Here is a 13,225-nt window from a genome sequence, read left to right as displayed (position 1 = left end):
TAAGTAAGAAGATAAATTATTTTTAAATCACAAATAAATATCATCAACTCTTAACTATAAGACATTCTAATACATGGAACCCAACAAATGGATACTCACAAGAGGATTGATCTTTTGTAAACTTACTGATATACAAATGCACTGTATTTTTATCCTTACCAATGAACTGTGCACTTCAAATATTTTAAGTAATTATACCTTATTCCAGGTTATGTCTGAACATGTTGATCAAAGATACAACAACAACAAAATTAATAATGGAAGTAACTGATTATCAGGTGTGGTCAGGGCTCTACTGGCTTGTCAGATCATGAAATTTCAATAGCAAGTAAAAACATTTTTACAGTTAACAAAAAGAATCTGATCCAAGACAGCAGCAGTATCAATATTACTCGCTATCTTTATAAAACCTGAAGCACATTTTATGCTTGTTTACTCTCCTCTCTAACACTACCAGAATAGTATTACAGTATCAAGTGCTATGCAAGTTAGATATTACTGAAAATGTGATCCATAAATTCAGTTTTAGATCCTGCAGATTAACTGTCCAAGCATTAATCTAGAAGACTAACAGCAAGAAAGGAACCAATCTGATGATACTGATGACACTCATCTCCACAGATTTTGCTTTTGGAAAATCCATATTGGGAAACCATAGAAGCATTTAGGTGTGTTCAGAGACTATAGATTCATGCTGTTTGACAGAATTTTGAATGCCAAGATCCACATGCCTCTCCCCAAGGCTAATATCATTCAGTGACAGTAGAAATAAGCATCTGAAATGTTTTCAAGGTGTTAATTTTTCTTGGGCTTCCACATATGCTTCTGAGAAAAAAATATTTAAATAAAGCCTTAATTTTTAAAATATGTCAGAATCTTAGTTTCAAAATCTTTTCTTGTAATGTGGCAGTTCAGAATACAGCAAAAACAATTATCCACATTTAAAATAGGGAGAAATAAGAAGCAAGTTTAAAATAAAATATTTCATGACCATCTTTATAAAATTGCATCTTTAAGTGCTAGAACACTAACTAGACATGCTTTCACAAAAATCTGATTTAATTCTCAATGTTTTACTGATAGTCTGAAGCATCTTCTTAGGGAAAAAGGAGAGGTTAATGTCTACACCTGCTTAATGACTATTCTTCCTCTGGATGCTAGTGATAGAGGTGGATTTTGTAAATAACTCTCCACAGTGTCAGAAATTATTTCACACTATAATATTTCATTCACCTTCTTCACACAGTGAGCCATACTAGTATCAATGGGAATGCTTCCATGAAGAAGAAAAAAAAAAAGGAAAAAAAAAAACAACAAACTATTTAATGACTGATCTGACTTAAGATCAGCACAGACATAAAACTTGAATGTATCATTTAATAAAGAGAAGTTTTTCTTTATTATTATTATTACTAGTAGGCTTTTACAGTATTCCTACTTATCAACATCACAACCGTCAATTTTATTCACAATTTAAATGGATCTTGCAGCTAAAATTTATTCTACAAGTCCTAGATCTAGATCTGTTAGTGGGCATTCTCTTCAATCATATGTATGTTTCCTCAGCTTTCTGTTTTTTGTGTCTTGGGTGGATATTAATTCAGGTACTAGACCAAAATTTCAATACAAAGTCAATCAACTCTACAGCTAGGATGCATCTTGTCTGGTACTAACTTCAGTCAAAGAGTCATGTGACATATCATCTGAAACACAACAAAACAGCTATATGATTAAAAATTACTTGGGGACTTGTCAGAGCTTAGGTACTCCTACTCTGTTTTTTAAAGGCACTGCTTTTCCTTCTACATATATTTAGCACAATGACTTTAATACATTTGCCCTCACAACAAGATCCAAAAATAGAGTTCTCTACTATCTTACTACATTTGTAAAAGGAACACACAATGCAACCAAATCTGAGTAATAGATTATGCATTCTTTGACCCTGAAAAGTAAAGCACAAAAAAGAAATGGCTCCTAAATGTTGCATTTAACAAATGACAATGACTTGTATTATACACATATATGCATGGGATAACCTGTATTCTAAAAGTAACAAGATATGACCTTACTGACAGATGACCCTGTCCACCCTCATTACTCAGAAACAATTAAAAAGCTGGTTTATTGTCTGTTGTTACGTTCCATATAGCACTGTGAGGAAGGGATTTAAAGATCTCTTCCTACTTCCACAAATATCCAGTCATTCTTAATTCTTACCTAAAGCTGTCCTAAAACATCTGAAGGGGAAAGGCTTTTTATTTGTTGTAATTATAGAGCATAAATCCTGGAAATAGAAAGCAAAAGCTGAGACTTACTCTGTCAAGTACATAAAACTGTATGGACATCAACACAGTAACTTTTACATACAACCAAAAATGGTTTCAGAGAGAAGCCAACTTGAAAGATAGTTGGAAACCAAAGTTTCACTAACATGTCAGTATACATTAACATGCTTTAGTATTTCCTTTGATGTAACATTCCACCTACCAGAGGTGAAATCTAGGAATGAAGAGGGGGGAAAAAACAACCGCAGCTAGTTCCTGTTACAGTCAAAGTAAAATGACAGCCAAGTTATGATTAGTGAGACTTCAATGTATCGATAACTTTAATCATGCTAGAGGCCAATTTTGACATAATTATAAATGACTGAGAGAGTTGATTTCATCTAGGTCATAATGAGAGATCACAATATGCTGCAAAGGGTGTGAAATGTATGTATGGCAAGAGCAAGAAAGTGGGGTAGGACAGGGACATAATAAGGTTGGAAGGAAAGTCAAGAACTTCATTGTATTAAAAAACAGCAAAGATATTTGCAATCTGCAGGAAGCAACTCATTACATTTCTGACATTGCCCATCATCCAAATAAATAGTAATTACACATATATTTTAATATAATAAACCAAAAATCTAATCTCAGCTCCCACAAATCAACTGAAGCATATTTCAAGACAATTCCATTTGTAATAAAAAACAGATGGTAACGGAGGCAGATGTCTCCTTGTGATTTGATATATGCATCTGCAGACATTTACAGTATGAATGCATTTCCAAAGAGTGCTGAGCAAGTTAAAATAGGAAACTTTTCTTAATGGGCACGCACAAAAGAGTGTGATTCAAGAAGAAAATGAGCTGTGACTGACACACAAACCTATCCCATCAAGACTGTTTCCAAACCAATATTATATTAGAGCACCATGTCAAAGAAATACCAATTATGTTAAAATCAGCAGACTTCAGGGATAGTTTACTGCAGGGAAACACTACTTATATGTGAGGCGATGGTGGAGAGGGAATTTCAGATTCTCTCTCAGATAGAAAACCTTAGGTTAGCAATGGTTGCCCAGCAGAAATCCACTGTACAGAGAAGCAAAACATCCCTCAGCAATACAGACTTGGAGATTTCTTTAGGATCTTCTAAATATTAAGATCCTCGTTTTATGCAGACATCAATAACACACGACTAACAATAACACTGAATATCTATGCTACCCTCATGAAGTTCTGCACAACAATCAGCAATGTGTTACAATAAAAAGATGGAAGAGTCTCACAGAAAAAAGATAAAAACCTTGCAGAACCTCTTAGGATGTACAGGATGAAGCTGTACTGGAAGCAAAGATGTAAACAACCTTAAAAATTAAACCAGGTTGACATGAAGATGCGGGTCAAAATTACACAAAATCTCCACATTTAATTGCTAGTTTGAGAGATATTGGTTTCTTGGATTGTGTCCCATTCCTTTTTCTCCAGATTGTTTACTTTAGGCTTACAAAAGGTACCACTCTGTCAGGCCTGGAGAATGAGTCTTCTCTTTATTCAAAGCACAACAGCCACCCAACAGAAGTGGCACATCTGAGCTGAAGGACCCACAGAAGAATACTTGATATCCATGTCCATTCCTATCCTAGGCCTCTCTGCTGAGACTTTCAGTAAGGAACTAGATTCACTCAAATGCTCTGGCTGCTTTCTCCCAGTGAAGTGGGAAGAACTGAAGTGTCAGAACCGCTTTAAAACTGGGCTTATGGTTAATTTGCACCATTAGAGCAAGAGACAGACAGAACGCATCAGCAAACCTGTCCAAGGGTTACCACCATTAGGAAATTTGGCCAATACCATCAGTTTAATTTCATATATGCCACCACACAACCATCATATAAGAACTTTTGGGAACTGATCATCTGCCCTAGAGTCAAACTGGCAAGCTGAAGGTGAAAGGCTTCATATCCTATTAATAATCCCCTGAGCTATAGTCTCCCCGCTGATAGTTCTGTAAAGGCTCTACAGCTTTATTTAGAAGGCAGCAAAAGTAGATATAAGTTAAGGAAAAAAAAAACTACTATTTTTCATAAAATAATCTCTCTGAAAGTAGCAGAATGTACACATTTTAAAAGAATAAACAAGCTTCTCTAATTCTTATCCACAAATTAGGACTCAGAGACCATTAGTGCAAATTCCTGCTGACCAGCAGCATTTAGTCTATAAACTTTGGATATCCTAAGTGGTCCATTAAAGAACAACAGATATCTTCAATCAGTCTAATTTCTTTATTGGGCATGTTTTGTTTCCAAGCATGGATGCTACTTGGTGAAATTTCCCCTTCATAAGGAAGATAGAAAAGATTGGTGGACGTGGCAAATAATATTTGGTTTAAGCTAGCAGGAGAAAGAGGAACACCAAGAAAGGCAAAAATCGTTTCAGCCATCTTCTGAGGAAAGTTTACAATATCTTCAAACTTGAGCAACTGATAATTTGTCGGTAGTAGGTCCCCGTTTATTCTCAGTGCCGCTGCTGTGTTTGCTAGCCATAAATAGGACAACACAGAAACAGCATTTGAATTAGAATTTGAAAGTTCTTCTCTTAGTGATTCATATTCAAAGGCATAGCCTTCATTTAAACTACATTTTCCTTTACCATTTTGCCATTTAAACATTGCAGCTAAGTGCTGTGGAACATTTTTCAAGGAGTAAAGGCTTGGCTTATTTTTGTACAACATTGAATAAATCCATGCCCGTGGGTCCCTTACTACATATAAAGCTCTCATGGAAGGTCCTAGGATTTCCTGAAAGAAAGGAAGCTTTAACGTCCAGCTCCCACTACTTAAACTGAGAACAGGCCGTGCATTAGGGTAATACACAAGATGCCTCCTCAGTTCCCTAATATATTCAGCATCTTTATCTTGACTCATTCTTGCCCTGCTTTTTTGCTCTGACAGAGATTCTCTCCTTTTGGATCTTTTCTTTTTGTTCCTGTTTATGGTAGAATGCTGAGCAATTTTACTTCTGCTGGCTTCATATAAATTTATGTTTTGTAAATGTAACTTCGTGTCTCGAACTAGAGACTGGAACCACCCTTGTAGAAGTCGAAAATGACCTCTGTGGACATCGGAAACCTTCCATTCACATGGATCTACAAAGGAATCAATTTCAAATTCAGTCTCAGGAATTTCTAGATAGGGTGCAGGTATCCTGATGTACAGGAAGTCACTGCTGTTGAAAAACAGCTGCTTTAAAATTTCTGCACCAGAACCAGGAAGTGAAGTAATGATAACATCTGGCAAAACAACAGGGTTTCCTTCTAATTGTTTGACTTTATTGCCTTTATCGTGTTCTAGCCTTGTCATGTCACTGCTCCATTTTGCACAGATGGGCTGCGTACAAGTGCTCCACACATCCACCAGTTCAATAAGCCACAGAGTGACAACCAGTATTAAGATCCAACGCAACATTTTACTGAAGGAAATGTAAAATTGCCACTGAAAAGCCAGTATGACCAAACTAACCCCCAAAATTAACCCTGCAATTATATTCACTTTGAATCCAAATGGGAAAACCATGCTATTATTTTTTATCCGTTTTTCCATAGATTCAGTACCCAAACCAAACTTGGTCACTTTGTTTTCATGAACTACTTTCGCAAAACCACCAAATCCCAAGTAACTGAATCTTGTCTTTAAATTCTGATAGTCAGTCACAACAGATACAGTATTTTCAGTGTTGTTGACATTGAGTGAAATCTGAAATCCAGATTTTGCATTGTCAGTGAATCTGCAGTTAGAAACATTGACATATGGACCATAGAAAAGGTAAACAATCCTTGTAAGTGTGGTTTTCATAGGAAAGGTAACATTTACAAACTGAGTCCATCGCTTTTTGAATTCAGCAGCTTGTTCTGCCTCTTGTATCCTAGCAACAGGACTACTCCCATGATGATCAAACCAAAACATCTTATAGTGGGCATCCCACACATCCATCATAGCCCCATTGTATTTGTTCTTAAATTTATAGGGTATGTATTTAAAGTCAATGTCAAGATTATGAAAAAAGGCACTGACTGAATTAACAGAAGAGTCTTCCTCCTTCTCGATATGGTCCACAACTAACAATGTTTGAGAATTTAGGAGTAGCAAAATGCGATACACACTTTTCAATTTCATTGCTGATGTGTAAGCAGATACTGCCTCACCACTCACAAACATCATGTCCTCAGACTGAGAGGCTGCTATAATTTCTCCCATTGAGTCTCCAACCTCATCACCAATCCACTTCATCCACTGGGCACACTCACCAAGCTGCCCTTCCCAAGGCTGGTTGCACTGGCTTGTAGGAGATGGGGCAAACACCAACACATTGTTCAGGTGGCTGAATTTAGGTCCATAAAGAGCCTCAGATACAAACACCTGTCCATTGGGAGCAAAAGTGAATGAGTTCTGATCCGGATGTTCATGTCCTGGATTGAAACTTCTCCATCCATCAATCCAAGCATATGGCTGAAAATGAACAATATCATAGACAGCACGTCCACCAAGTTTTCCAGACTTAAAAGACACAAAGGTGTTTGTCTGACTGTTTGGCAATCCAGCCCCATATGTTACAACTCCCCAGTTAGGAAACACATGCATTTTAGCAGTGCCGTAGTCAGGAGGCGGCTGAGGAGTGAGTTCTGCAGCATACCATATAAACTCAGTGTGCAGTGTGCTCCACCTCTGTGCAGTGGACGCCACCATTGGCCCATCTTTGGGTCTGTGTCTTCTGATCTGCTGTGCCAGCCAGTTGCCAGCTCCATTTTTCATGACAAACTTATCCAAGAAAACCAGCTGGCTCTCAGGACCATAAAACCAGTTGTAATTAGAATCCGCTATGCCCACAGTCCTCTGAAAGCCTGGTAACAGGGTGGCATAGTAAAACCAAAAGTGCATTCTGAGCCAATTATTATCCAAGTTGTTAATACCAAAGTGGCGCTGGGCCAGGAAAACATACTGGGTCACTGACTTGGCTGTGTAACTTCCATAAGCTACTCCCTCATCCAGAGATCCATCTACAATATGATTGAGTAGAAACATTGTTTTCTCCATTGCATCAACAACAGTATGTTTCCAAATATTTGCCTGAGGTTCCTTGTCCACACCTGTAACTAAGGCGCCAGTAAGTAAAGCAAGCATATTAGTTGCTTGGTGATTATGCAGAAGTTGCTTTCCCCATGCACGAACCTTTGAGTACTCATACATTTCCTCGCTTACAGACCGTATCTTCTCCAGGTATTTTTGTCTTCTCACATTTTCCAGTGAATTATACAAGAAGTCAAAAGCAGTGGCAAATCCTGTTAGGGAGTGACCAAGTGGCACTTCATCTCCAGGTGCATTCTCAACCAACCAGTTTTTGTAACCAGCCATTCTATCCATATATTCTAGGACAAAATCAAATGCAGCTTTATCTTCGGGGCACAGCAAACAATAAAATGCTAGAGGTGGCAGATTGTTACCATAAATCTCATTCCACTTTGCAGCAAAATCAACATGCTTGGGTGGAGGTAGGTAGTATAATGGGTTGGATAGCATAACTGTCACTGCACTTCTGATAGCTCTAAATAGATGCAAATGGCTTGTATGAGCCTTCTGCCTCAATGCCTGAACATCTTCAGCATCGAAATACAAGCTTGGATGAAGATCATTTTTTTCCGGCTTCTGCTCACCACTAAGATCTTGCAGTTTCTGTTTCTCATACCGATCTACATTTTCTATGAAAGTCACCCAGTCAGAGTAATTGCTTACTGATTCTTCAAAAGTGAAGACAGCAAAGATCATTAATGCTAGGAATAAGGTATGTCCTGTAAACATCAAAGCCATGATCCATTAGGCAGTTTCTTTCCTTCAGGCATGCATTTCCTAACAAAATACAATATTCAGATATCACGTTTTGATCCAGTCAGTTAAAAAACAATCTTAAGGCATTTTTCTTTTTCTTAAAAAAAAAAAGACTTAGCTTGTACTGTAAATTCTAACAGATACTTAGTTTACTGGTAATCTGAAGTACGACACTGAAAATAGTGTGGCTGTTGAAAAGTTAAATCACAACTATCTTGTCTATTCACACTTTTCTCAAATACAGCACTAAAGTATAAATACTAAAACTGGAAGGAAAGTAAAAATTCTAAGATTTTTCACTCAAACCACAGGTTGACAACACACTGTAAGAGACTGAAACACTGTATTCCTAAGTGGGAAACACCGGAAAAATTTGTTTTTAAAATAGGAATTAAGAGTCATACATTTACTTTTTTAAATCTTTCACTCAGGTCAAATTCCACTTCTAGGGCTCACAAAAAAACTCCACTGATCACAAAATCATAGAATTTATTCAAAACAATGCTTTGCATTTGTTGAATTAGGTAAGTTACAGCACTTGTAAAACAGACTCAAAACCTTAAGTTACTCTCTTCAGCCTTCTCCTGTCTCTGTTTGTACACACATTCTTTCCTTCATATTTTTGTTTTCTCATGGGAGAATGGAAGGGAAAAAAAGAAAGAAATCAACAGAAATCATCCATTAGCTTCTTTTGATGAAACTGCAATGTTTTTAACCACTGTTCCCCTCTGTTTGTGAAAGGTATGTCTGAATTAATAGTCATAGAGTATCGACATATTTTCAAGTCTTCTTTCATCTTATCTTCAGCCAATGATGCCTAAATGCTGTTTCTATGATTCAAATAATCCTGTGCCTCCCATTATGAAGTAAAATGGAAACATGTAAGAGAGCCAGAAAGCCAGCGCTTTTTTCTACAAGAGCAGTTTCGGTTTTCTGTCCACTTTGCATGCTGTTTCTTTCTGTGGAAACACAAACAAAAGTTCTCTGAAGCTGTGTATGCGTCAAAACATACTTTATAAGTACTTAAAATAAATTGTATAGGAACGCTAACGTTTAAAGATGAAAGTTAGTATGTTTTTTTAAGAAAAAAAAGTGGAACTGTGAAGACGCATTTCGAGAGTTCCACAAAATTTATTTCTGACAAAGCAGAAAGTCGGGTTGGCCACTTAAGTCCGCTTTATTTCATCTTCTCCCGAGTGGCTGCAAGCTCTCGGGGCGGATTTTCTTGTGGCACTAGCACGAATCACCTAAGCAGACGCACCCGAAACACGCCACCAGAATTAAATGGAGCTCTCATTACAAAGAATCCTAAGCCTCTTTGCGCGATTCTGCCGTCGAAACGATCAGGTGAAGTGTGTCTGTGTGTGTGCGTGCGTGTGTGAAGTGTGTGTGTGGAGTGTGAAGTGTGTGTGTGGAGGGCGAGTTAACACCGGCCACAGAAGCCCGCCGCCACCCCGGCGGAGCAGCCCGGTACGCGGCGGTTGGCGGCGGCGCTCGCGGAAGCCGTTGAACCGCCGCCCGCGCCTGCCCCGCCCGCGCGCCGCCGCGCGCCCGCCGCCGCCAGAGGGCAGCCGCCCCCAGCGCCGCCGCCGCCTCGCGCCCGCACAACTTGGACAAGTTTCGGCCGCGAGCCCCGCCGCGCCCGCCTCGCTCCTCCGTAACGGCCACCGGCGCCCTCCTCCCCCTCGCGCGGCCGCCGCCGGCTCCTCACGCCCCGTCTTACCCCAGCGGTGCCGGCCGACGTCCCGCGGCCGCACGGGCGGGCGGCGCCGGGCCAGACCCGACCGCGGCCGGCGGGCGCTGCGGGTGGCGGCGCGCTGCCCCGGCCCCTCTCGGCTCAGCTCGGCTCGGCTCCGGCCCCTCCGGCGCTGCCGCTACTTTTCAGTCGGGCTGGCCGCAACTTCGGGTCTCCGCCCTTCTCCAGCAGCTCCCCGGAGTGAAGCGCGGGGGAGCTGCTGCGAGGAGCGCCGGGCAGAGCCGCGCGCGCCGGCGAAGGACGGGGGGGGCGCGGCAAACTCGCAGAAACAGCCCTCGGGGCGGGAGGCGGGAGCGTGCTGGGGGGAGCAGGCGGGGAGCCAGCCCCCCTGCAGCGCGGCGCGGAGCGGCGGTGCGCCGGGCCTGCCGGCCGCGCCTCGCCGGCAGCGCTCCCCGCCGCTCCGCGTCCTGGCGGCTGCGCGCGCCAGCGCCCGTCTGCCGCCGCCGCCCCTGCTGCCGGCGGAGCGCGGCGAGCGAGCCCGAGGGCAGGGCCGCGCCCGGGAGCGGCGGGAGCGGGGCGGGGCCGGCGGTGGGTCTGCCCCGAGCGGGCGGTGAGGGGCGGAGGGGAGGTGCGAGGGTTGCGCACAACTTTGGGAGCGCTGGATAAATACCTAAAAGCGCCCGCGTCGCGGAGAGCGAGGCACGGCGCCTGGCTGTCGCAGCGGCTCCGCTTTTTGTAACTATCTCCGCGCGCAGGCACGGCGTTTTATGCGATGCCTTAAAATGGCTCTCCCTCAGCCGTATCTGAAGGCTGCTGGAGTGAAATATTAAGGCTTAACGAGGTGTAAAAGCCTCTGCCCCTCTGCGCCTTCACGGTCGGCGGTGTGGTGCAGGGCCGCGGACGGCGCTGTCAGCCCCCCGGGTGGCCAGCGTGCACCCTCCCAGGTCAAGAAGTTTAAGGCCGTTCCCGGTTTGAGAGGCGGGTTGCAGCGCCCGTGACGACTTTTGGAGCCTTGCTCTGCCTCCTGCCTGGCTGAATACCGAGCTATTCTTTGGCAGCAAGCATACTAAGAAAAGGAAGGATGTGAGAGTTCTTCCCCCCCCCCAATATGTTACTAATTAGCATGTTTATATACTGTACCTCAAGGGATGTGTGTTTTGATCAAACCATGAGTCACTCCTTTTTTTCCAAGGCATAGCCTAAATTTTTACTTTTCCCCCCAATATCTTAGGAAATACAGTTGCACGTTTAAGTATTTTTTAAGCTATGCAATGCATAACTATATCACCTTGAATATATGAATATAAAATGGTCATATATTATGGATATTAATTTCTTGTATGCTATGGGGAGCATCTTAGAAGTTTAAATTATTAAATTGGATACATTTCCATCAACGATTAAGTATGTCTGGAGCCACCCTAATCTTTCAGATGAGTCCACTGGACATGACATGAGACGAAAAACTACTGATTATTACCTGGATCATGTTCTCTCATCAGAAAAAAAGTTTACCTAATGACCAGAGATCAGCACATAGTTCTCTGACCTTGCAGCTGTAAAAATCTCTGCCATCTCATGTTACTGATCAAATTATTAGAGGAGGAGAGGAAGCAAGAGAGGCTATATTCACCTATAAAACAATAGAACTAGACTGAAATACAGTACAAGTGGAAACTCCCCAAACCTTTTTTGCCCTCTGTTCTCAATATACCCTATATTATACCCATTATGTTTTCCCCAGCTGCATGGTTGACTCATTCTGGAGCATTTTGAAGTCTAAAGAGAATGACTCCTCCCATAAGTTAGCAGGCAGTCCTGAAGGTGCAGAACATTTGGATGGCTTTTCTTAGGTTAAAATGAAATGTAAAGCTTTCCCAAGGGCCCTTCTCACTCTGTGGAATAGATGGTGAGCTCATTACATACACAGTATTGAACTGCAGTGTGATACTTGCAGAGAAGCATGACAATGAATTGTTGATTAGCCACATATATTCACTAATGATACTATTTTGACAAAATCTCATTTATAAGGTAGTGAAGATATTTGTAAGGTATTCTGCTCTTTCTATGTAAGTTATATTTCACAATATCAAAGATTTTACTGACAGAATAGTTAAGCAAATAGTTAAAGCAGATTGCAAAGCAAGAACATCCCTAACCATGTGTGATTTCATATGGTATAGGCTACTTGCTGTCTGCCATTTTCATGTCACTATATTTCAGTGGGAAGTAAGAAAAGACCAAACAGAGTCTTTGATTTTCTAGAGATTGCTGGAAAAACACAATTTTTTAATACACTTCCGTAAGACTCAGTCAGTCTTGGGCCTCTGATGAATTATATAAATAGAATTATTTCTATATTATTTCTATATTCACTCTTATTATGGAGTAAATCATTTTAAAAGTGAAACTTTTCTTGAAGTCACTTGTAAAGAGTATCATTCATGAGGCACATGAGTACACATGGCATGTGTACTTGAGGTCCTGGAAACACTGCTGGATGAAGAATCGTCAATATGCACTAGATACTTTGTGGAAATATTTAATTGAAGAACTTGAAGAAACTTCTCTATTGGTTGAGCAGGTGCTTTGGAGTAAAGATAATAAAATACTAAGGGATAGAGGAAAAATAAGAGAAATACTCTGAAAAATAACATAATTGAAGTAGCATTCAGTTATTTTTCTATTAAAAATTTCCAGCAGTTAGCAGAGATCCACCGTTATTGTACTACAACTGAAAGCAAAACTAAACAAAAGTCATGAATCCAAATGGCTTCCAGGAGAAATAATTAAGTGAATTTAGTTCTGAGGAGCTGGATTAATGTATTAGAAATGACTCTGGGTTGTAACAAAGTCTTTTGCATAAAATGAGCCTGAATTGCGTTGGCATTACGCCTTACTTGAATACATTGTGCTGTTTAAAGAGTGGTCAGTAAAATCAAGGTCACTTTCAGAACAACTGTTAATTGTGAAAGTAACTATTAAAAGTCTGCCGTTTGAATTGTTACTTATAGAAGCACTGAGCATCTGGCAACAAACTGCATTATATTATTACATTTTCAAATATTCTTCATAACTATGAATAGCTGAAAACCAACACTGTTGGACTATCAGCAGGAAAAAGATACTAAAAAATATCTACCAAGAAGATGAGTTTTGACGCATGGGAAAGTGACCTTGCTGTCACTTCCAGTTTTTAGTATAAGAAATAATGAGTCATTGTTGGAGATAAGCTGTGATGTAGCACTTCGGGGACAGCATTCTGCATTGATACCAAAATCAGCCATCTGAAAGATCTTGAAAGTGCTAGCAGTGTTATCCTGCTTGAGTACAGGCCAAGTGCTAACAGATGGAAGTGGAGAGTGGGATAATCAGATGGACT

The 13,225-nt window shown here is 40.8% G+C and overlaps 1 protein-coding gene across 1 annotated transcript; it reads right to left on the bottom strand.

Annotated features, from left to right (window-relative positions):
- Positions 1–919: 919 nt before the first annotated feature.
- Positions 920–10,260, bottom strand: DSEL (dermatan sulfate epimerase like). The gene is made up of 2 exons (XM_062570072.1): positions 9,868–10,260; positions 920–9,103 (listed from the first exon to the last, which is right to left on the bottom strand). The coding sequence occupies exon 2, from the start codon at positions 8,124–8,126 to the stop codon at positions 4,476–4,478; it is 3,651 nt and encodes a 1,216-aa protein (XP_062426056.1). The 5' UTR covers positions 8,127–9,103; positions 9,868–10,260; the 3' UTR covers positions 920–4,475.
- Positions 10,261–13,225: the final 2,965 nt, after the last annotated feature.

This window comes from Rhea pennata, chromosome 2 (assembly GCF_028389875.1).
Source record: "Rhea pennata isolate bPtePen1 chromosome 2, bPtePen1.pri, whole genome shotgun sequence".
In the NCBI taxonomy this organism is placed as follows: Eukaryota; Metazoa; Chordata; class Aves; order Rheiformes; family Rheidae; genus Rhea; species Rhea pennata.
Note: the sequence above shows the minus strand (reverse complement) of the source record. Positions and strands in the feature narration are given on the sequence as shown.